Source organism: Hydra vulgaris, chromosome 12 (assembly GCF_038396675.1).
Source record: "Hydra vulgaris chromosome 12, alternate assembly HydraT2T_AEP".
Lineage (NCBI taxonomy): Eukaryota > Metazoa > Cnidaria > Hydrozoa > Anthoathecata > Hydridae > Hydra > Hydra vulgaris.
The window spans coordinates 35,824,352-35,849,483 of NC_088931.1; the positions used below are offsets into that span (position 1 = coordinate 35,824,352).

Genomic DNA, 25,132 nt, shown 5'->3' on the forward strand with positions numbered 1-25,132 from the left:
ATTTAATTTTCGCACAGATGTTATTTGACACCAATAAAATTTCAGATGTTGTTAGACAGATGTTATTAGACATCAATGAAATTTCAGATGTTGTTGGACAGATGTTATTAGACATGGCAAAAACTAATGTTGTTACCTTGACCCCTTTGGTGTATTTTATAGTAACTTAAATGTTTATTATGACGAATTTTAAAATAAATTTTTTTAAAAAAAATGGACTTGATAAATTAAATAATACTTTAAAACAAATTTTAGAGTAAATACAACTGCATATAAAAATAGCTTTAATCTTTATTCACTATAATTTTCCACAAATTTTAACAATTTCTACAAATTTTAACAATTTAAAATTTTTACAATAGTTAGCTTTTTTTTTTTTAGCATAGTTTAGTATTACAAGAGCATTTTTACATTTTTTAAATTGCATTTATAGTCAAGTATTTTATTCATGGTTAGATTTCATATATAGTTTGATTTTTCTAGTTGAACATTTCTTATTTGGTTATAATTTTTACACATAAGCATATATGAGCTAAAACATTAAACTTACACGTACTATCACTGGTCAAATTTTGTTCAATAAGAAATTAGATCATCTAATAACGCCGGTTCGCACGAGTTGCAACCTCATTTTTTCGTAGACGTCGAGAGATTTTCCGCAGTTTTTGTCTTTATCCCAAAATTCACTCATTTTAACTTTTTTAGATACTTTTTCTTTACGCAATATATCACATAGCTCGCACTGCCAATAGTATTCTTCTACGCGATCTTCGTGACGCCACAAGTGGAAAGTTTTATAGTATTTGAGATCGTCTTGACTTGGTCCGTATGCTTTTTGGAATGAAGGTGATATATAATCTTCGTTGGCAACGGTGTCAATGTATGAATTCGGAATAAGATGTTTTTTATAGTTACCGGCACCGTATAATAAAGGAACCGCATTCCAAGCGAGAATGGCCTTCCAATAATCCCGAGTTGTGTAATCAATACATAAATCTTCATCAGGAGTTATGACAAATTTTACTCTTTCAAAATGTTTAACACAATCGTCCCAATCGAAATTCTTGCATGGTAATACAGTGGTATCAATAATCATTTGCAAGCATTCTTTTTGGTTTACCAACGAATATATGTTTATATTTCCTTCTTCTCGTAATTTTTTAACAAACATGTTCGAAAATAAATTTTGTGAGCAGTTTTTTATTGTGAACGCCATAAATTGGTCTTTTCCAAACTTCGAAAAGTACGATTTTACTTCGTCTTCTATTTCGAGCAGTGTTTCATTATTAATTTCAGCGCCTTTTATTCGTTTTGGTCGATACATGGAGGGTAATATTCCATCGTTAGGCCAGTAAGGTATTCTGATGTCGCTTTCATCTTTGTAAGTAATAGTTAGGTCGAAAAAGCCATCAAAATTTTTCGGATTAAAAGAGGATTGTGTAGGTGTTTGTCCAGAGAGAAATACTCGCTTGAATTTTGCTGCTTTGATATTGTCAATTTGGTCAATTGATGGCATTTTTAGGGAGTTATAAACAACTGCGTCACTAGATTCTAATTGGTTTGGGTCAGTAGTTATTCGGCATTTTGATGCTTTTGGGGGGCACTTTGACCAGTGTATGGGCTGCCACAAATCATATTTATTCCACACATCTTTATCATGCAGATAAATTGTTTTTGTATTGACTGTATTTAAATGGTCTTTTTCATAATTTTGTTTTCGAGTAACAAATTTAGTTATGTTATTATTTTCAATACTATTATATTTTGGATCGATTTTTACAATAAAAGATTCTTCTTTTATTTTGTTTGTAAGACACTGATATCCTTGGCAGTTTTCTTTTAAAGTATTCAAAATAAAAACAGTGAAACCAACACCAAACCAAAACGATATCAAAGTTACAGCAGCTAAATGCGAAGACGTAAACTTCATCGTTTTAATGTCTTTTAAATTAGCCACGTATTTTAACACGATCGATTTAGATAATAATCAAGATCAATTCAAAAATAAAATATTGTAGAAAAAAATTGTACATATTGTTTCGGAAGAGTTGAGACATTAGAAATTAGATGCGCTTTAGTAAGTTATAATAAAAGAAATTATTAGTCCTACGCAAGCAGAAAACAAAACACTTTTAAACACTTTTTTATACTAATTATTTTATTTTTTCAAAACATTAAAAACATATAATGCTTAATTTATATATTTTGCTTAATTTTTAAGAGTTATTAATCTTATAAAGTTTATCAAAAGTTACAGAAATTTATAAAGTTAAAAAATATAAATTTTGAGTAAAATTTTTAGTTTTTATAATTGTACTGATCCGTAAGAAAGATTTTTCTCTATGAACCGAAAATCTCGACGAATTTTGAGAAAGCAATTCTTTTAAACTAGAAACAAAAACGCATATTTAAAATTTTTTTTAAAACAAAAACATTAAAAGTATACAAATAAAGTAAAGTTTCAAGCACTCTAAGTGAAAATGCGTGCATTTTCACTTAGAGTGCTTGAAAATATGCACTAAAATATGATATATTCATATAAAATGGTATCAGAGTTATATGTTTGTTTGAATGAAAATTACATTTTACTATTACACGTTTACTATAAAAATTTCCTGCGTATAAAACTTTTAGTTTAAAAAAAGCAATGTATTACCTGATGATTGAATCATCAGATAAAAATAATTTGTTTTTGCGTTAAAAAATATATATTCTTACGAACAACATGACGTAAAAAAGTAATTATTAAAAGTATTATTATTCACGAGCGTGGTTTAGTATTTAATCTTTGGGTTCGTGGTTGTCAAGCAAAAACGTGTTTTCATTACAATTTTGTTTATTTGTTTAAGACGTTTGCTGCCGAGCTATTTTAAACTATGGTTTATTTCTTTGCCGAGCCATAATGTCTGCAATGATTAATTTTTGCTGAGGCTGTTTTGCGCGGTGTCTTACTCATTGCCATGGCAATGAGAATGAAACCGCGCAAAACAGCAAAATGAAATACCATTATTTCAATAAATAAAATATTTTTAATTTAAAATAATTTTATAGAATTATTTTAAATTCAATTTTTTTTAAATTAATAAAAATTTTTTAAATTATAGAATTATTTTAAATTAACTATAGAATTATTTTAAGTTAAATTTTTTTTGAATAAAATTTAAAAAAATTAAAGTATATTATATTCTGAATATAATTGACAAAAAATAAGCACTACGAGTATACTCGTACTTTGGTAATGGAGAAGAAATTTTTTTCTCCGGTACCGAAGTACGAGTTTTCTTGTAACACCGTAATGAGTATGACTCATTGCGGTGATTAGTAAAGTAGCTTATTTGTTGCATTATTATTATATTATATTTGGTGCATTATTATTATATTATATATTATAACTCATTGCGGTGACTAGTAATGTAACTTATTTAATGCATTATTATTATAAATAGTGATTCAATTTTTTTGCACATGCACATGCACATTGGCAGTTATCATGAGTTAAAAAGGTAATCAATGTTTTCTTTTCTTAATTCTAAATTGTTGTGTTTTTCAAACTAGAAGCTAAAATATATTTGATAACTATATTATACTGCATGTTATTAAAAATGTGAAAAAAAATTTGAAGTACACAATAAAATGTTTTTTAATATATTAAAAAACATTTTAGTGTGCACTTAGAATTTTTTAAACAGTATACTAAATAATGTTTTTTATGGATAAGTAGTTTCTTTTTTATAAATAGATAATTTATAAATTTATCTATCTCATATTAGCTCAACACAGATATTCCACAATTGAATCAGCACATATGGTTATGGAAGATTGTGAAGATAGCGAAGATGATGATATTGAAAATTCGGATTCATTTTTCGCTTATACTACTACGTCTTCGAGCTTGACTGCATCAGAATCAGGCTCTGAAGCTAAAAACACTGAGAAAATAGATGACGATCAATTAACAGACATTCATCTAGCAGCCATTGCAGAAGATTTTTTAATGCCGCCGAAAAGAGCAAGAACAACGGGTGGTCTTGCTTATAGACAAAATCAAAACAAAGCTCAACAAGTAGAACTTATAAGTAATATTTTGCCTGAAAAAACAACTTCTGAAACAAATCCATCAGGAAATTCAAACCGATGGAAAGATGAGCCGAAAAACAAATTCAATTTATTGCCGATCCTTGTTTGAAGATAAACATGGAGAGCAAGAAACCATTAGATTTCTTTAGACTATTTGTTACAGAAGAGCTTATAAATACTATGGTAGTTGAAACTAATTGCTACGCAACTCAAGAAATAAATAAGCAGCGTCCCCTCAGAAGAAGCTCACGTTTTAAAGATTGGAAACCAATAAATTCAGAAGATTTGCGGCAGTTCCTTGGAGTTCTTCTTCATATGGGGTGTGTCAAAAAATCATCTTTGGAACACTATTGGTCTAAGAACAGTCTCTATAGATTTCCCTTATTTCTAGAATAATGTCAAGAAATAAATTCCAACTAATGTTATGGTTTCGGCATTTTATTCACAATGAAGATTCGGGTAGTGGACGCTTGTGTAAAATTATTGGACTTCTTGATTACTTAAATAATACAATGGATAACATCTATTATCCTAATAAAAATATATAAATCGATGAATCAATGATGCTTTGGAAGGAACGTCTTGTATTCAGGTAGTATGCGAAAAATAAAAGACATAAGTATGGTATCAAGTACTATGAGCTTTGCAAATCAGATGGTATCGTATTGAAAGTAAAAATCTACTCTGGCGAGGCAACTCTCGGTAAACATTTGTTGGGTCAAACGGGAGCTATTGTTTTAGATTTAATGGAAAAATTTAAGTGAAAAGGTACATATACACCAATTACTTTTACAATTCTTTTGAATTAACAAAGCACATGATCAAATGATCGAATGGTATCATATTATGATTGCATAAGAAAGACAATTAGGTGGAATAAAAAAGTTGCACTTCATCTCTTTGATACTTTTTTGTTTAATGCTTACTGTCTAAACAGCAAATATGGAGTAGATAAAACAATTTCTTTGCTTAAGTTTAGAGAATTAGTTGTTACGGATTTACAGGGTGAACGTTTGAATGAAATTGTGCCTCGAATCACCAATAGTTGCTTCACACTTGTCTTCAATACCACCGAATAAAAAGAAAATATTCCCAACAAAACCATGTCGAGTCTGCTCTAAAATAAAACGAGAAGAAACATAATATGAATGTGCTGTTTGTGTAAATAGACCTCCGTTATGTATTGGCGAATGTTTCAGAATGTATCATTCAAAAGAATAGGTTTACACTAATTTTCTTGAAATAAAATTAAAACAATATCAATATTTTACTTTTTAAGCTATTTCTGTCTTATCCGCATTTTAATTAGGTTCCCTGGATTTTTAAAATAAAAACTTGAATGTAATATTTTCTAAAATCAAATGTGAAGCTAAGAAAAAAAATAAAAATGAACAGACAAAGCCAGTCATGCACAAATATTATTTAAAATAAGTTAGTATAACTACGAGTTTACTCGTAGTTGGCAAACTCATGACGCCGGCTTACTACGAATATTCTCGTAGATGGCAAATATCAAAGTCCCGCAACTCATTTATTTGCCAACTACGAGTATACTCATAGTTGGCAGCAAACAGGTTAACAATTCTTAGCTACTTTAGTTTCGGTTGTTAAGAGTGAAGCGCTTATTTGTGACGTTAATGTACGCAGGGGCCCTTTTAATTAAAGACCAGGCTAAGTTAGGTATTATTTTTAGGTTTTATTTTATTTTTCATATTTAACTAATTCCAGAGTTTGGAGTAGGTTTTTTTTCCTCAAGAAACTTAGCACACGACTATTTTGATGTTACAATGGAATGTAACATCAAAATAGATTACAATGGTGTAAAAAATAGTAAACTAAAGGTCCTACATATACTAGCTAATACGACATTGGATTATACCGTGACAATGATCTGATAATACTTTGGATTGACTGTAAAAAATTCTACAATTGCATAAATAAAGAAAACTGCTTAACAGCAGGAAAATATAGTCTTAAATTTTAGTAATTATAAATGCATACTGTCATCTTCTGACTGCCCAGATATTTTATATTGACTTATCAGAAGGTAAGTTAAAGAAAAGATAATATCAAATTAAGAAAAGAAGAAACACAAACAATAAACTGTAAAATTTAACCACCCTTTCTAAGCAGGGAAAAGTGGGAAAACTAAAGTAAATTTTCTTACCTTCCATATGTTTGTTATGGAGATCATGGTTGAAATAACTTTAAAAGTTGAAGTTTTTCATTTGGATTATTGATATTTATGCTTCCTTTAATTAGTTTAGCTTTTCCTTTAACAACACTCATGTCCCAAAAAATTAGAATTAAATTTGTTATGGTGGGGCACATTTAGTTGGGGCACAGTGAATCGGTCGATTCACTACGCCCCAATAATGATCTTAAAGATTAAATTTATGAATTTTTAACAAACAAACTACATGAAAGTGAATTTTTAGTTTTAAGTTATGAATATTAATATTTGAATAAGTTTTTAATTTTTTAATATTTTTATAAGTTCGTAAGAATATATAACTTTTAAAAATTTAAAAATGTGGTTTTATTTGGTGATTCAATCATCAGATAAACATTTAAATCACGCATTATTAAACTTACTAAGTTAATTAATTAATTAAGTTAGTTATTTATTTAACTATTACCAAGTTGACTTTTAGTAGCATTGCCTAATCATTTTTATTTTATCTCATCAAATAAACATAAAAAAAGCTCTGATACCAATCATCAAGCACACTTGCTGAATATATGAACAAAATAATTTTAGGGGAAGGTGATGTACCTTGCAACAGTTTATTTTTTATTCATTTCTTTTAGTTTTATGAGGTTTCTATTATTTTTTTAAATACTATAGAAGAATTACTGCAGTAAAGCCAAGCATTATAACAAATTGCCAACATCAAAAAAATTAACATAGGGTAGATTAGGGTAATATGACCATACTTAAAGATTTCTTAGATGTAAGCAGTGAAGTTAAAGTTGCTTTGTATTTTTTAAATCAACTTTATGTGGTGATAACAGGAATCAATACAATTAGCGTAAATCTATATGCATTACTTAACGGCTATCATCTCACTAAAACGCTGTTAAATTTTTTGCGTTGTTAAAATAATATCATCACGCATGAATAAATCTGGCGCGAAATTTTGGTGCTAAAATAATAAAATTATTTTTTTCATAATGAAAAATATTAGTTAAAAATCCAATCCATTTTTGTTTGAAAAACGGTGCATAGAAACATTTAGTTTAGACTTTATTTAAAGATGCCATTTTTGTGTAATATGAGCATACTCAAATTACCCAGTGTTTTTCATTTTAATTTTTTTTGTTTTTGTTTTTTTGTTGCGGAAAACATAGTAGTATTGTTTTAACAAAAAGGAAAACCCATTGGAAACCCCTGTCCTAAAATAAGTATTTTTTTAACCCGTAGCCAAAGTTTTATGAACGAGGAACACTTGTTTAAAAGCGCCTAATGACGCCCGGCGCCAATTTTATTTCAGCACCTAATAATCACCTGTTTGTTTAAATTTTATTAAACGGAATAATTTTAATATACGATATTTGATCTTTAGCCCAGACACATACACAGCCCCGTCTTTACCTGTCCAGCCTAGGCAGCCGCCTAAAACAAAACAAAACAAAAAATTTATTTTGAAAAAACTTAAAAAAAAAGTGATTCAAATAATTATTCAATCAAATAATTAAGAATATTAGTGAAAAATAATCTGAACTTTCAGAATACAAAAAATAAGTTAGAAATGATCAAATAATAACATGGATGAGCCTGACAAGGGAAACTCTGGTGTAAAATGAAAGAAAGAATCAAATTTAAAACAGATCGCAAACCTAAATGTTGTTGCATCCTTTCCAAAGTTGACTACATTTTCCGCAAAAAAAAAACTGATGCATTATTTCCAGAGGTGGTGGATTCTTGCACATGAAGCAGCAATCCTCAGGATTCGTTGACTAATAATAAAGATCTTAATGAAGAGAAAACTACAATGGACTCCATTAGTGCGCACAGTAAAAAATTAGCTCAGAACGTCGAAGTATTTTTGACCGACCCTGCTGACTGGATAGGTCAAAGTAATGGCCTGGTTAAGTTCATTATAACAAAAAAGCAAAAAAGAGACGTCAATGTATATATGTATATATATTTATATATATATATATATATATATATATATATATATATATATATATATATTTATATATATATATATATATATATATATATATATATATATATATATATATATATATATATATATATATATATATATATATATATATATATATATATATATATGTAAATATATACAGTGGCGGCGTTAGGGCGGGCGATGGCCCAGGGCGCCGAAACTAATTGGTTATTTTACTCTTCGCCTTTTTTTGAATGGGGTTAAATTGAGCTAGGGGCGCCGTAGAAATCTCGCCTAGGGCGCTGGTAGTGCTAAAACCGGCACTGAATATATATATATTATATATATTATATATATATATATATATATATATATATATATATATATATATATATATATATATATATATATATATATATATATATATATATATATATATATATATATATATATATATATATATATATATATATATATATATATATATATATATATATATATATATATATATATATATATATATATACAGAGCCGTAGTGAAGGGGTGGCGAACGAGGCCACAGCCATTAGCAAATTAGCAAGGCGGCAAATTTCAAAATTTAATAAACATTTTTTAATATATGAAATGTTTTAAAGACGCCTAAAAACCAAAATAATTTTAGTTTGCGTTTCAAAATCTTTGGACACGCCTCATTATTTTTTTCGCACCTTCATGCAAATTAAAATAATTTCCAATGTGAAATTAAAACATTAATTTAAAAAAAATTAAATAACTAAAACAAAATCTGAAAGGCAGTGGAATATATATTAACGAAGATTTCGCTAAAGAAACTATGGAAGAGAGAAAGAATCTATGGGAAGAAGTGAAAAAACTGCGCAATCAAGGTAAATACGCAACGACTAAATATAACTAAATTGTCGCGAATTTAAAAAATAATTTAATTTTTTTTTTTGAGCGTAAGAATTAATTACTCTTACAAATGGCTAAACAAATAATAGATTTTGGAACGCAACACTTTAATGTTTTCAAAACTACAAATAGTTGGTCTAGTTGGTTTGAAAAAAATCTTCCTAATGGGGAAAAAGTTAATCATCAATGGTTGTTATACAGTGCATCAAAAAATTCTTTGTTTTGCTTTCCATGTATCTTTTTTTCAAATACAAAGACAAGCAAGTTTGCAAATACATCAAAAGGTTTTTCAGAATGGAAACAACTAAACCCTCAAATCCCTGAACATGAGAATAGCTGTGAACATAGAAAGTGTTTCACTTCATGGAAAGAAATGGAAATAAATCTGAGAGAGGGAAGATATTTAGACAAAGACATTCAAAATGCCATCCAAACTGAAAAAGAAAAGTGGCGAAATATTCTAAAAGTTGTTATAGATACAATTATGTTCTGCGCTAAGAACAATTTATTTCAATATTATTGGTGAGCCAAACAGTGGAATCTTTCTCAACACAATTGAACTAATAGCACGCTATCATCATCTTTTAGCACAACACATAACGTATGTTAAACTTAAGCAGAAATCTGTTAGTTACTTTTCCCCACAAATTCAGAATGAACTAATTGAACTTCTTGGCAGAAAGGTGAAAAGCGAGATAGTCACGAGAATTAAAAAAGCCGAGAATTAAAAAATCTCTCTCACAAAGAACAAATGTCAGAAATAATCCAATATGTTTGTGTCACTGATGGAGAATGTTTTATTGAGAGAGTTTTCTGGATTTCATTGAATCTCATCAAAAAACCGGAGTTGGTCTGGCTTCAGAAATATTATTCAGCTTAAATAAAGATGAATTAAACATCGAAGATTGCCGAGGTCAGGGTTATGACAATGGAGCCAACATGGCTGGAAAATATTCTGGTGTTCAAGCCCAAATAACTGCAAAAAATGATTTAGCACGGTATGTGCCTTGCGCAGCTCACACTCTAAATCTTGGAGGAGTCCATTCAGCAGAAGTTTCCCCATTTATGATTACATTTTTTGGAAAGGTTCAAAAAATATTCAATTTCTTCTCAAGTTCTACTACCAGATGGGACAAACTGATGAAAACACTTGAAGTCACCCTAAAAAGTCAAAGTGAAACACGCTGGTCTGCCAAAAAGGAGGCTATCCATTCACTAAATAATCAAACCACAAATGTTTGCAATGTTTTACAAGAAGTTAGTAATGATTCTCTGCTAAATGCTAAAACAAGGTCCGGAGCTTGTGAGATTTTGATTCAAGTTGATTTTGAGTTTCTTTGCTGGCTTGACCTTTGGAACATGATACTTACATTAATTGACAGAGAGAATCGCAGCTTAAAATCAAAAAATATGACAATTGATATTGCATCAAAAAAATTGCTGGTCTGATTGCTTCTATACAAAACCTTCGAGAGAGGGGCATTCATAACAGCTTGAAAAAGATCTTGACATTGAAGCTAGCTTTTCAATCAAAAGAAAACGAAAAGCAAAAAGAATGTTTGATGATGAAACAAACGAAGAAAGTTCACACATACCTCCAGAAAAAGATTTTCAAATTAATTGTAATATAGTCTTTGACAGTATAATTACACAATTACACTGGAGATTTGAAACAATGGCTGAGATTTCATCAGATTTTGAGGTTCTAACGAAAGAGATTTTAAGAGATGTATGTTTTCTTATCTAAATTATTGAACACTACATACAGGGTGAACACATATGTAAAATAAACATTGTTTTATTAATATTTGGTATGGTATCCACGAGCTTTAATCACACACCTTATACGGCCAGGCATTGAGGCAAAAAGACCATCGATTGTTGTCTGTGGGATATTGTTCCACGCGCCTTGTAACAATACCCACAGGTCATCCAAATTGGATGGTTTCTTTCCCTCAATGCTCTTAGACATGACACTCCATAAATTTTTGATGGGGTTCATGTCTGGACTCTGAGCAGGCCAGACATGAACTTCTGAGCAGGAAATTGGTTACCTTCTTTGCTTTATGACATGGCGCATTGTCATGCTGGAAGATGAACCAATTTCCTTGTCCAAACAGAGTATCAGCAGATGGTAGCACTGAGTCCTGAAGCACCCCAATGTATTGGCCTTGGTTCATGGACCCAATGCACCGGTACAACTGCCCTACCCCGTGTCCAGACATGCACCCCCAAATCATAACACTACTACCGCCATGCTTCACAGTTGATGCAATACAGTCTTTTTTAAACTTTTCACCAACACTTCTTCTAACAATCAGTCTCTTTGCCCCACAAAATAGTTGAAATAAACTTTATTCGGAAAAAATAACGTTTTTCCAGTCCTCGACAGTCCAGTCTATGTACTCCCTGGCAAAGACCAACCGTCGCCGGACATTGGTGGCAGAGAGCAAAAGTTTCTTTGCTGCCACACACCCTCTTAATCCGGCTTTTTGTAGTCTCTTCCGCACAGTTCTGGAGGCTAAATTAACTCCATGTTCCTCCGACAGTCTCCGGCTTAGTTGTGGTGCAGTCAGGGACGATCCTGAAGTGGCATGCGGACCAGCACCCAATCGGTATGAGCCGTCGTCTTCTTTGGCCTTCCGGAACGTGCCTTGTCTGCTGTAGAACCTGAATTCTGATATTTCTTAACAATTTTCCTGATGCCGCTTGCAGTAGAACCAAGAATTGTTGCAATTTTACTATAATTTTCACCATTTTCTGCCATGAAAACAGCACGGAGGCGCTCTTCCTGGGACAAGCGACGATATTTTATCATTTTTTCTACAACAAAAAATACTGATATTAGATCATTAAATTAAACTAAAACAGAAAAAATAATATTAATACTGATAGTGAAGCTGTCAAAATGGAAGCAGATGCTAATAAAACACAAAAAAATTGGCTAAAGTAAAAAATCTTGGTGGAGAATACCTTAAAACTCAATTGTTACCTTTGACTGCTGGTTCTCAGTAACCATATTGGGCTTTAGATGACCTTAAATGACCTTAAATGGTATATACTGACTCAATATGTGATTGGTAATACAATGAACACATATTTTCTACCAATTAATAATGATGACATTAATATCACAATGAAGGCACATCACTTACCTCTACTGTCTTGTTTCCGATGCCAACTACCTATTATTTTATAAATGTTAGAAAATATATTTTGAAATAAGTTCACAATGAAAATTATGCTTTGCAGAGAATGAAAATTTTATTTTAAAAAACTTCATAATGTAAGTCATACTTTGCAGGGAATGAGAAAATTTGAATAGTTCAATTCCTTACTACTAATGGTAGCAATATGATTCGTTTAAAAATAAACTCTGCAGTTTAAACTATACTTTGCAGCATCTGTAGCAGCTATTTGATTGGTTGCAAATGTACGCCGTTGTATCAGGATTTAACTAAAGTACTTGCATTGCGAAGCCGTAAAATATGGGTCTTGGTAAATCTATTCTACCCGACAACTTCTATACTTATACCTTACTTCAACATTTTTTAGTAAACGGTAGAAAACAAAACATATTGTCGACCTTTTAAAGTTATGAATAAAAAAAAAAAGTGTATAAAATAACTTTAAAAATTGTAAACAATTCGGTAGTCGTTGTGCAAACTTTATTTAGTGGTAAAAAAAATCTTCCAAATCTTTGTTTTGAATGAACAGCAACTTTCAGTACTTTATAACTTCTTATTGTAAAGTTGTAAACTTCTATAAAAAAACGGGTACAGACTATGGGTCGTGGCAGCTAGTAAGTTATAAATGTGCTTACCTAAGCACATTAATAACTACTAGCTGTCATGACCCGTAAATTATGGGACAAGGGAAGTTTATTTCATACAAATTTCTGTTTTTATACTTATTCAGCTATTTATCTATCATCTATTTATTCACTTAAATATTTTTTGAATAAATAGTAGAAAAATAAATCATTTAAACATTGCTCTTAGAGCAAAAAAAACTACAAATGTGCGCACTTTATTAGCACGCGGGATGCTCATTAGATCTCTCACCCCGTTTATCTGATTTGAAAGAAAATATCTCAATTGAATAAAAACACTTTCCTGATTTTTAAAAAAAAAAATCTACTTTTTAATGTTCTAGATGCATAGATTAACCTTATTGATTGCGTAAACACTTGACATAAGTATCTCTAACATAGATGACAGTTGGGTGATATTTCTCGCGGCGTTTTTTAAAATTAAAGGCTTAGAAAGTAAGATTCCAACCATTCATCAAGATTATGTCAAATTTAAAAAGCAAAAGAGGACAAGGATATAATAAAGACATTTTAAATTTTTTCAATCTGGGCGTATAAATTTATAGCAAAAAAATAAATATAGCAAAAATTATTTTTAATTGTTAAAATAAAGTTTTAAAATTTTTGGTAGCTACGGGCTATTTATTATTATTTTTTTTTTGCCTCAACAGCAGCACTTTCTAGCAAGACGAGTTTAATAGTTTTTTTCTTTATTAATTTTCAAACCCTTATTTTATTCTTGTTATATAAGCAACAAATTTCTACCGGTGTTTTGATGTTTTTAGAAATTTAGGCAATTTTATAAATTCTGTCCCATTCGTTTTTTACAGTGTATAATATCTTTACATATGCATATATTATCTATAAAAGTGTTTTATTTTGTATTTTAGAAAAAAAAAAAAATAAATAAATAAATTAAAAGGTTCTAGTGGTAGAATTAGAACTTGAAAATTTGTGGGCTAACCACTCGGCCACTCAGGCGTTTTGTCTGACAAAGGTTTTGATAAAAGACTTAATAAAACGGAAATAAAAGTTATAGATCAAAATTAAGGAGATGTTACCGCAATACAATTTTTAAGTTGAAGTAGAACTGAAATACTTAATATGTGTTTTAACATTACGTAGTTTAGAGTTTACATAAGCTAGATATTTGCATACACTTTAGTTCACACTTTCTTATTAAAAAAAATATGCGGCGATTCTTTCTCGTCATTACATCGGTTGCAATGGCTGCCAAGAATTCTGTGTCAAACACGCTCAAAAGGGGACTACTACTATTAGGTTCAGCATTATTATATAGACTCTATCGTGACGTAAGCACTAAATATTTCTACCGCTATTTTGATACTTATTTATAAACATTAAATATTAAAATAGAAATTTTTTTAGTTGACATATAAAGATATAATATACTAAGATAAGATATAATATATTGCAAACTATTGCAATATATCGTCGCATGAGAATTATAGGGTTCTATCTGCATTTTTTTATGTTAAAAGAATCTAACAATTAAAGTTTTAATTAATAATTAATAATAAAAACAAACAACTTTAAAAATATTATGAATAATAATATATTTTTAATAATGAAACCATAATAAAATAAACGACTTGTAATTTATAACTATAAAGAATAATAGCATTAAAACATTTTAAAATTAAATATCGAAAGTTAAGTTCTTACAACATAAAAAAATGCAGATAGAACCCTATAATTCTCATGCGACGATATTGCAGTTTTAGATTTTTTAAAAACTTTCTCCCTTTTGTTTGTTATAGTTATATCATTATATATCAACAATAGAACTTTAATATGCTTTAACTTTTATTTTAATTTTAGAAAACTGGAAAAAATTTTAAAAAAATAATATGCAAGCGACAGGATTTAAAAAATTTATGAAATAAGTTGTAACATTTTAAGAAATTTTTATATGTAGCACAAATTTGTTGTTTGTTGATCTCATGCCACCAAATAAACACTTCTAGAAGTATATGAAGCTGTTGTAGTATTATTTATGGCTTTTGCTGCTTAAAGAATGTAAAAAAAATTGGAAAAAGGCCATTCATCATTGAATAGAGTAGTAAAAACTCATAACAGTAATAAAATGGTATTTATGTATTTTCAGAGTACTGTGAATCGTGTAAAATTGTGAAATCCTACTGCTTATGCCAAGTGGAAAAATTTACATATTTGTAAAATGAACTTCATTGGTTCTGCAAGTGGAATGGAATGCGAAGGAAACATTTTCTATCAATCGATTCAAAAACATAAACTAAAATATGTTAACTTTTTGGGTGATGGAGATAGTAAAAGCTACAATATTTTCGAGGATGTTCATCCTGACACTCAAGTAACTAAATTTGGGATGTGTTGGACACTATCAAAAGCATGTTAGAACCCGACTTCAAAAATTGAAAAAAAAAAGAGAGAACTAGATGGTCGTGGAAGATTAACGAATGCAACAATTGATCAATTGCAAAAAATTTTTGGTATGACAATTAGACAAAATACTGGTGATTTAGTTGCCATGAAATCATCAGCACTTGAAACTCTTTTTCACGAGGCATCATCAAAAGATAACCACTGGCACTAGCCACATTGTTTAACGGATGTAGCTAGTAGGTGTAAATTCAACAGAGACAAAGTAAATAAAACTAATACCTAAAAGTCAGGCCCTTTAAAAATAAATTCATCGTCAAAAATTAAGGGCTAAAAAATTTAAGAAAAGTGACAAAACCTTAGAAAATGAAGGCAAGTTATATGAAAAAGGAGGTTTTTAATTTAAATTAGAGTCTTATATGTAATATTTAGTATGTTTAGAGATTTTTTTATTTAAGAATTTTACGTTTTCTCAGTTTGAGGTTTTTCAATATGCCGGCCAATGTTGCAAGAGAACCGCTTAAGCTTTTTGTCTTAAATTTTCAGCATGTCTTCCTTTTAATAAGACCTGTTTTAATGGAACAGAATTTTGATATCTCAAGAAAAAAACTAGTATGGCTGTTTTACCTTTTCAAAAATTGACCTTTTTTATAATACCATTTTTGACGGACATGTCCTCAGACCCAAATTTTTTCTTTCCAATTCTATTCTATTTAAAACACTCGTACACCTTTTCTAAATGTAACACCAAAGTTTCACTTTGCCTTTTTAAATAGTTTTTTCTGAATCTTGGCCGGCGCAAATCATATTTTCTGCTTATTTTGGGGTATATAAAACAATCGTTGACCAAAAAAAAAAAAAATGTTAATTTTTTGCTTTCATTATATTGTATGTTAAATTACTTAAAAAGTTTTCTTCTGTCTTTATTTAAATTTGAGGGGTGACAAAATGTTATCCGAGCGATCTAAAATTTGGTGGTTGATTTCTTTCGAACTATATAAACACTCTAGCGAAAAAAAAAAAAAAATTATCATTTTTATATCTTGAGATATTCGCATTTGTAATTATTTGGTAAAGTAAAAAGACAAAAATGGGCAGAAAAGCTGTTTCAGACAAGGTACAATGGCAAATTGTAGGTCTGCTAAAAGATAAAACAAAAAGCCAACGAGAAATAGCTCGAATGTGCAATGTTTCGCTTAAATGTGTACAAACAACGTTGAAAAACCACGAGCTACATAATGATGTCAAAGATTTACCAAAGCTTGGTAGGCCTTCAAAGCTAACTTCAAGAGACCAAAGTTATATCTATCGAAAGGTTAGACAAGACCCTAAAATTTTTTACTGCGAACTTGCTGAAGAGTTCACAAATACGCCTGGTAATGTTAGTGTTAGTAGATGGACTGTACAAACATGCCTAAATAAGAAAGGCTTAGATTGCTATGTCGCTGCAATTCAACGTCACGTGATAGAATACTATCTATGGGAAATAAAATATTTTAATTAAATTAAATTTCAATATTTAGCAAGTTCATCAAATAAAATAAACTTTATGTTATATAATGTATATGTATATATTATATAAAGTAATATAAAACGTATTAAAATAAAACAAGCAGGGATGCGGAGTCCCAAAAGGACTCCGGCTTTATATCTCTACTTTTTCCGAGTCTGTAAAGTCCGGAAGCTCTAAACATGTTTGTTGACTTATTATCTGCTATAATAAAAAAAATCCATGAGATTTAATGACTTGAAACTTATTGTTTTTAAGCCGGAGTCCTGGAGTCCTTGCCGCCATTATACCTAAGGACTCCGGGCTCAAAAAACGATTGTTCCTCTAACCTAAAAGTCTTAATTTTTTTTCATATTAGTAGTCCATAAACTTATTTATATTTTTAGAGCTCCTGGATACCAAAAACTAGGATAAAGTAATCTTTTTGTGACTTTCAAATCCGAAGGATTTGAAAGTCACAAAAAATTTTTGGGACTCCGCATCCCTGAAAACAAGTACATAAATAATTCTAATTACAAAACGTCCACAAAGTAAAACTTTTATAAAAGAAATAAATATATAGATAATTATAAAATACTTAAACACAGTATTAACTTCAATTTAAAAAAAAATAAGGGACCCAAAAGCAGCAACTTTTCTTTTTCATCTCTAGCACCATAAATACTAAGTAATGTATAAGTTACGAACCCTATCTCAAGCATTACGTCATTTTTAAACTTGGGGCAGGGACCAATGCTCTAAAAAAATTATTAACCAAAATTATACTTGGTAAATAATAACTATTCTAATGTTGAATAAATTTTTTCCTTCAAGAGCACAGAATTTCTTTTAGCTTTTTCATACTCCCATATCCATATATTTCTCTCCCAGTCAAATGAACCGGGAATATCAGAATAATTATACTTTTCTGGTTTAGGACACCCATAATGTTCAAAAGTAGCTTGATGTTTAATGGGTAATTTTCCTTCTTGCAAAAGCTTTAAATTTGAATGTATTTGATCGCAGACATAACATTCAAATCCTGTAACATAACTCATTCGATAAAATGATTTTACTCCCCATTGCCTTTCAGATAAAGCTTTACTTAGTATAGGATTTCTTAGACCAATAGTTTTGTATTCTAAATATTTTTCATAAACAGTTGAATTTGAATCAACAAAATTTATATAATCTGCAAGATCTTTAGGGCTGTTAAAGTCATCAACAAATATAGCAGAATGATCATCAGGTAACCAATCTCTGATATTAGGAGCACCTTTGTAGATGGGAATTGAACCCATATTAAGAGTTCTAAACAATTTTTCTGTAACATAGTCATTACATATTGCGTTTTCAAATGAAAGAACAAATTTATATTTCCCAATAAATTCAATAAAAGCTTTGGAGTTCATTTTGCTCGGACTATTAAGCTCAACAGGCAAATCTTTATTGTGTAGACATTTACCATATGAATCCACTCTAATATACTTCATTAACTCTTGTACGTAAGCATCGCGATCTGAAGGTGGATTGCACCCAGTTTGTATATAGGCTATTGAGGCTAAATCTAGTGTTTCCTTCATCAAATTTTTTTCAGATACTGTATATACTGATGGTTTTAGTAAGTATGATTCTGAAACTATATACTGGGTTGATATTGGGTAAGATGATTGTTGCTTGAAGGTAGAAGTATAATTGAACAACTCCATAATGTCTTGAAACATAAATAGCGCTTGATTTTTAGGTGATTCTTCATGTAACAATCCCCACTCATGTAACTCTATAAAAAAAAATTATTAAAAAAACTTGTTTTTCAGACCATTACCTAGTTTATGAAAAATATGGTTCAGAATTAATTACAAGTTTTGGAAAAAATATGCCATAGACTTGGTAAATTAAAATTTTTAACTAAATGAAATATATTTAAGATCACAAGAGTATCAAAATAAAAAATTAGAACTACAAAATATATATGAACACTAAAAATAAAACATACTTTTTCTTGGCAAAGGAAGGTCGTTGCTATTAAAATTAGACCCATAAAATAACAAAGCCATTGTTGCACTGTGATTGTATAATTGTCGATCAATGGTAAAGAAGCATTCTCCTAAAAAACATTTTTTAAGTTTTCCCTTTTCACCAGTGAATGGGGTCCACCACAGTATGAATGGTAAATTATTTTTATCTGCATATTGCCGAGCTTCAAACACAGGTGAAATAACTCGATCAACTTCAAAGTTATGATATATTCCATCTAGATAAAAAAATACATCTAACAATGCAAAATTATGTAATTATATATTCTGTTTACTTTATTTTTTAAAATGCCAATTTTAATCCAGACACTTACAAAGAATAAAAAGAAGAATAGGGTCACTTCATGCCAACATGGACCACTGATTTTAATAAAATTTAATAGGTTAATTTATATCAATAAGAAACGTAAATACTAAAATTTCTGCTCATAAACATTTAAATTACAAGTATGAGCTATAGTCATTTAAACTTTTTCTCATTAAAATAACCTCATGTAGCGAAATGTTTGATTTTTCTCATTAAAATAAACTCATGTAGCGAAATGTTTGTACTTTGAAACTCAATATTTAAAAACAAAATATCAGCCTTTTTTTTGTTAATAACATTTTTGAATTTAAATTAGTAAAACATTTACATTGAATTATTTAATGCTACATTTTGTCTCCAATGGCTATATTTCAGATAATAAAGATCTTTTGACATTAGTTGCATGTAACCCAATTCAGATTGCATGCTGTATAGCGGGCAGCATCAAAACCATAGGACAAAAAAGCCTGATTTTGAGCTATCTGAGTTTTCAATGTGGGGAGAGGGGGTAGGGTGGGGAGAGGAAAGGAGGGGGTGTTAATTACAATGAGTACGTATGCGGTTTCATTGTCTCTCCTAAACTTGATTTTTTTTTTTTTTTAAAACATTGAATTTCATGTGTGTAACAAATCAGTAATGTGTGACTTCAGTCACAATTTTTTTGTTAATTTTTATTTTTAAATAATGAGATGAAAAAGAAATCAAGCACCAATCGTTCCAAATAATATTTTTTTATTTTTCACAACATAATTTGATTGCTAGCAAGATAAGAAGCAAAAAGACGTCAAAATAAAAGCAAACTTTTTTGGATTTTTTTTTTTTAATTACTGTATGAAAACTGGTTTTTATCATTTCTCTTAAAATGTTAAAATATGTTGTAACATTTTAAGATTTAAATAAGTACATTAAGTAACATTTAAGTTTTGATTAAGTACAGAGAAATGTCAAATAAACTAAATGTTTTTTGTTTTTAATGTTTTGAAATAATAAACAAATGAAAAGCACATTATCTCATTTTAATCAGTGTTACATCGGATAAACATTAAAATAAGATTGCTATAAAAAAATGTTTAAATGTTTTAAAAAAAATATGTCTTGAGATTTGGTAAATTAAAATTTTAAATTAAATTAAATATATTTAAGATAACAAGAGAACTAAAATAAAAAATACCAATTATAAACACTAAAAATAAGACAAATTTTTTTTCTTGACAAAGGAAATTTGTGTAAAATTGTTGATGTTCGTGTAAAATTTACCCATACCATAAAAATTTAATGTTTTGACAAATTAACAGAATAATATTAGGCATTTGTGCACTTACAATTTTAAATTAAAGCAACAGTGACATAGTGGTAAAGTTCTGGCTTTGTAAATGTTTGGGTTGTGTAGTTAATTGGTTGGAAGAGGGTTGTAAAAAAAGACAAACTAACAACAACAGCAAAGAGTAGTTTCTTCAGCTGTAGTCAGTGACGGATCCAGAATTTTTTGGTGTTTGAGATTAGGTGTTTTTTGCAAAGCATCCTTATTGACATAAATAAAAACATATAAATGTTTGGAGTTTGCTCCATGTCTGGAATTTATCTTAAACACCAAAAAATCCTGGATCCGTAGATGACTGTAGTGGCACCTGTAGCCTTGGCTAGGTAGAAATTTAGTACATGCAGAACTTTGCACAGAATGTCAAAAAACATTGTATTTGAAAAAATAATGAAAGCGTTTTATGTAACTATATTAATGGCTAAAAAATAACTGTAACAATAGCTAAAAACACATAAAAAAGGAAAACTTTAATTTAAGCATCAATCTTGGTTGTTTACCTCTAAAAATAGCAGTTCGCAATGACAGAGTAAGCTATGCAAAAAGAAAGATGAATTAATAAAAACCAATTTAAAATTATTGAAAGGTTCATGACCTTCACCAATAAGATAAATACTCTTAAATGTGTCCAGGGAAGAAGCATTATGTTTCAATATAAGTTGATTGTAAAAAAAAACATTTTCAAAAATGACTCATTAATTATTATAAAGGAATCTCACCTTTCCTTAATTTTTTGCTGTCAAGGTCTGGTTTTCAAAGTTTTTTAGATTAAACTAAAGTGGTGTATCTCTGAAAAGTCTACATTCACTATGTGTTTGCAAGTACCACCAGAATAATAAAAATAAAATATATTTCAGACAATAAAGATCTTTTGACATTAGTTGCATGTAACCCAATTCAGATTGCATGCTGTATAGCAGACAGCATCAAAACCATAGGACAAAAAAGCCTGATTTTGAGCTATCTGAGTTTTCATTGTGTATGACTATAATTAAGAACAAAAAGCAACTTATCATTTCCAAACCAAAGAAAATTTAGGTCTATATTTATCAACAAACCAGTTCTAAATTAAACAAGATCCTAAATACAGAAACGGTTTTCAAAAGTATATTGAGTTGGGTTTTAATAGTAGGAAAATTATATAAAAATTTCAAAATTAGTCTTTTTTATTCTCAACTTCTTTAAAAAAAATTATTAAACAAAACTATTTTTAAAACAACTAAAAACAAAAAAGATTTTAATGCAATCTAATGTAAAATACAATTTTTGTATAAACTATTATTTTTTAAATTTTATAACTTTACTTCTATTGAGAAACAATTAGGGATTGGTAATTATATCAATCATTACTGGTAAATTCGGTAAAAAATCTTAATCATTATTGACAAACAATAATAATTTGAATGATACAAATGGTTATTTGTGCATTACTTCACACAACATTCAAAATGGCAAGACATTGTTGATGAAAAAAGATGCCAAGTTTATTATTATCATTAATTAGTAATAAAAATCTATTTTTATAATTAGTTTTTAATATCTATTTTTATAATTAGTCATTAATTAGTAATAAAAATCTATTTTTATAATTAATGTTTTTTTTCTAATATTAGTATATACAGTTATATTATACTTGGCATTTAAAGTAAGAATAAAGTCTACAAAATACTATTTTATAAAAAACCAGGTCAAACAAAACAATATTATTAATACAATTTTTCTACTGTTTTCTAATATATTTCTTAATTTTGTATTACTCTAATGGTATTTTACACTTAATACACTTAAAGTGTTAAATACACTTAAAGTGTTAAAAACCAATAGGGTAATACAAGATTAAAAATTAGATATATTTAAATACCAATATAATAATTTATTTTTTAATACACAATGATATTTCAAACTAACATAACACATTGGTCTAAGCTTTTCTTTCTATTAATTTGTTGTTTTATAATAATAAACTAAAATGTTTAACAAAAGTTTATTTGTAAATATCAAACAATTTTTTATTTTTTAACTTGGTCATTCTACTGCAGTGTTTACAGTAGTGCCATACAACTAATTAAAAGTGTGTAAGTTACATATTTTGTAACTTACACACTTTTATAAAAATTAGATTAACAGAAATTAACTGAACTTTTATTCATAAGTATATTTAGCTCAGTCACTAATTATTCTAAACCAATTATATTGCACTATTAACACTTGTACTGTACTATGATGCACTATTAACACTTGTACTGTACTATGATGCAATACAATATATAATAATTTATAAAGTATTACAGTGTATTACAATTACAGAAAAAAGTATCCGGACTAATTATTTTTAGATATTATTTTAGATTAAATGATCAAAACCTCATATTGTTATATATACTTTTGTAGCTCTCAACAAGCTCTAAGTTTAAAACATTTACTACTCTAGGCAGATATCTCTTTTGGTAAGAAAAACTAAAACTACTTAGGGGAGGTCAATGTATCCTTTATAAGATGAATACACCCCACACCGTTCCAACTGAAGCATCCCTAAGACATGCTTGTCATGCTTTATTGTCTGTTTAACATGCTTTTGTTGCATTAACTCACTAGGTCTTCTCCATGCCCTGCGTCTACAATTTTGTTTTATCCGACCACAATACCTTCTTCCAATCTTTAACTGTTTAGTTTTGATACTACTTTGCAAATGCAAGCCTCTTTGTAATATATCGTTTGGTAAGTAAGGGCTTTTTGGTAAGTGCTCTACCGTGTAAATCATACTCATGCAACCCGTTTTTAACAGTTCGAGGACTTATATTGACCAACTCAAGTTCTCTGAGTTGTTTTGCAATATTTGTTGCATTTGTTCTCACAGAATTTTCAACCAAATTGAGGATTTTTCAATCAACCCTTGCCGTTATTTTGCTTTCATCTTTGAGTAGTCTGAGCTTTTTAATCCTCCCCAGAGTATTTTGAACAGTTGCTTTGGGCATACCAAGCTGTTGTGCTATTTATCGAACCATTATGCCTTTTTTTGAGAGCACTTCGATCTCTTTCTTAGGAAATTCTGTTAAATTCTTTACTTTTAACTTAGTATTAAATATGAAATATACAAAATATTTTGCTTGTTATGCTCTTGTCAGTGGAGGCTTTTTAAAGAATATGAATATTAATTGAAATAATAAAAGAAAAAAGATTGCTGCCCTATGCCATACCCTCAGTCGATGTAGCGGTACTACCTTGTAGCAGCAGGCTATAAGATAGTCAATGTAGTAGCACTCCCTTGTAGCAGCAGGCTATAAAATAGTTGATATATGTAACGAAGCCAATAAGTATTCCTTATGTTTAAAAAGTCGCCACTTTGAGTAAGTCTCCACACGAGGGCACAGTAAGTGAAAAAATTAAATTATTTTAGACCTGAACTGTAGCTTTACCTTAACAAAGTACATAACTTAGGAATCCTTATTATTTGAATTAATTCACAATTCAGTAATCAAACAGTTAAGAAACCTAAAATAATTTTATTTTTGCAATATAACATACTTATTATAAATATTTTAATTATCATTTTAAATATATTTTAAAGACTAATAAAAACTATTATAAATATACAAATAATGTTTATAAATCATTATTATTATAATTATTATTATTATTATTATTATTTTGAATCCATTATTATGATTATTATTATTTATTTAACTTTCTCTGTTTGTTTTTTTCAAAAATGAAAAAATAAACTATTTTAGGCTGCTTAACTGTAGGACTACCAACAATTTATCTAGTAACCCATTATAAGTATTGAAACTTGTTGAAAACATAAGTTAAAAAAAAGTTAGAGAATTTAAAGTTAAAAAAAAGTTTCAGTTTTTAAGTGTAATAATGCTACAACTCAGAATTCATATTTTTAACATCTTGTGAAAAATATGAATTCTGAGTTGTAGCATAAGAATAAAGGTTTATTCAATTACAAAATTTTGTTATTTATGTAATTTTTTTCTTTACAAGGAAATAATTTCAGACCTGATACCTTCTAGTTCAGTAAACTTGTCATCAGTTTTTTCACTATCAGCTACTTGCCCATCAACATCATACTCTTCTTCCACCGTAAAAGCAACATCTTTGATATAATTTGATTTTAAATCATCGCTTTCGAATAAACTCAACTGTGATTGAAATGACCATTGCAAATATAAGTAAACTATAGTTGATAAAGTTATTATTGTTAAAAATATGTTCTTCAGTCTTGTACTCAAAATAAGTTTCATATTTTAGGATTTTTTAAAAATTTTTTATTAAACTTAATATTATTAATAAATTATCGACTGCTTACTAAATTTTCACTACGCTTTACTAAAATAAAAAATAAAAATTAGATAACACAAGGACATATCATTTCCTGAATTTCGCGGGAATCTTCCCCATTTTCATATCAAAGATAATATTTCCAATTGAAATTTTTCATATCTTTCATAATTAACCGAATAATATTTCCATGGAAATTTTTATTTAATTAAAAACGATCAATCGTTTCAATGACATTTCTTGATAATTTATATAATATATAATAACATAAAACACAGATAAGTAATAACTAACTTTTAACTTATTCATCTGATATTTCATGTTGATAAGGTCCGATAAGACCGTCTGACTTAATCAGACTGAAAAATTATAAACGATA

At 28.8% G+C, this 25,132-nt stretch overlaps 2 protein-coding genes and 1 long non-coding RNA gene across 3 annotated transcripts; 1 reads left to right on the forward strand and 2 right to left on the reverse strand.

Moving 5' to 3' along the window:
* Positions 1-592: 592 nt before the first annotated feature.
* LOC136088086 (3-galactosyl-N-acetylglucosaminide 4-alpha-L-fucosyltransferase FUT3-like) lies at positions 593-1,930 on the reverse strand. Its single transcript, XM_065811743.1, has one exon. It carries the CDS (start codon positions 1,928-1,930, stop codon positions 593-595), a length of 1,338 nt encoding a protein of 445 aa, XP_065667815.1.
* A 1,251-nt stretch (positions 1,931-3,181) lies between these two features.
* On the forward strand, positions 3,182-5,347 carry LOC136087733 (uncharacterized). The gene is made up of 2 exons (XR_010642022.1): positions 3,182-3,503; positions 3,771-5,347. It is a non-coding gene; the product is annotated as an uncharacterized LOC136087733 (long non-coding RNA).
* Positions 5,348-16,798: 11,451 nt separating this feature from the next.
* On the reverse strand, positions 16,799-24,879 carry LOC100204069 (alpha-(1,3)-fucosyltransferase 10). The gene is made up of 3 exons (XM_065813098.1): positions 24,479-24,879; positions 18,802-19,059; positions 16,799-18,585 (listed from the first exon to the last, which is right to left on the reverse strand). The coding sequence occupies exons 1-3, from the start codon at positions 24,714-24,716 to the stop codon at positions 17,606-17,608; spliced, it is 1,476 nt and encodes a 491-aa protein (XP_065669170.1). The 5' UTR covers positions 24,717-24,879; the 3' UTR covers positions 16,799-17,605.
* Between the last annotated feature and the right edge of the window lie 253 nt (positions 24,880-25,132).

Excerpts from the sequence above, each read along its gene's own strand:
- LOC136088086 (XM_065811743.1), bottom strand. The coding sequence starts at position 1,930 with ATGAAGTTTACGTCTTCGCATTTAGCTGCTGTAACTTTGATATCGTTT.
- LOC100204069 (XM_065813098.1), bottom strand. The coding sequence starts at position 24,716 with ATGAAACTTATTTTGAGTACAAGACTGAAGAACATATTTTTAACAATA. Across the intron at positions 19,060-24,478 it reads CAAGTTTACTGAACTAGAAG|ATGGAATATATCATAACTTT; the intron begins GTATCAGGTCTG and ends TTTTTTATCTAG. Across the intron at positions 18,586-18,801 it reads CCTTCCTTTGCCAAGAAAAA|AGTTACATGAGTGGGGATTG; the intron begins GTATGTTTTATT and ends TTTTTTTTATAG.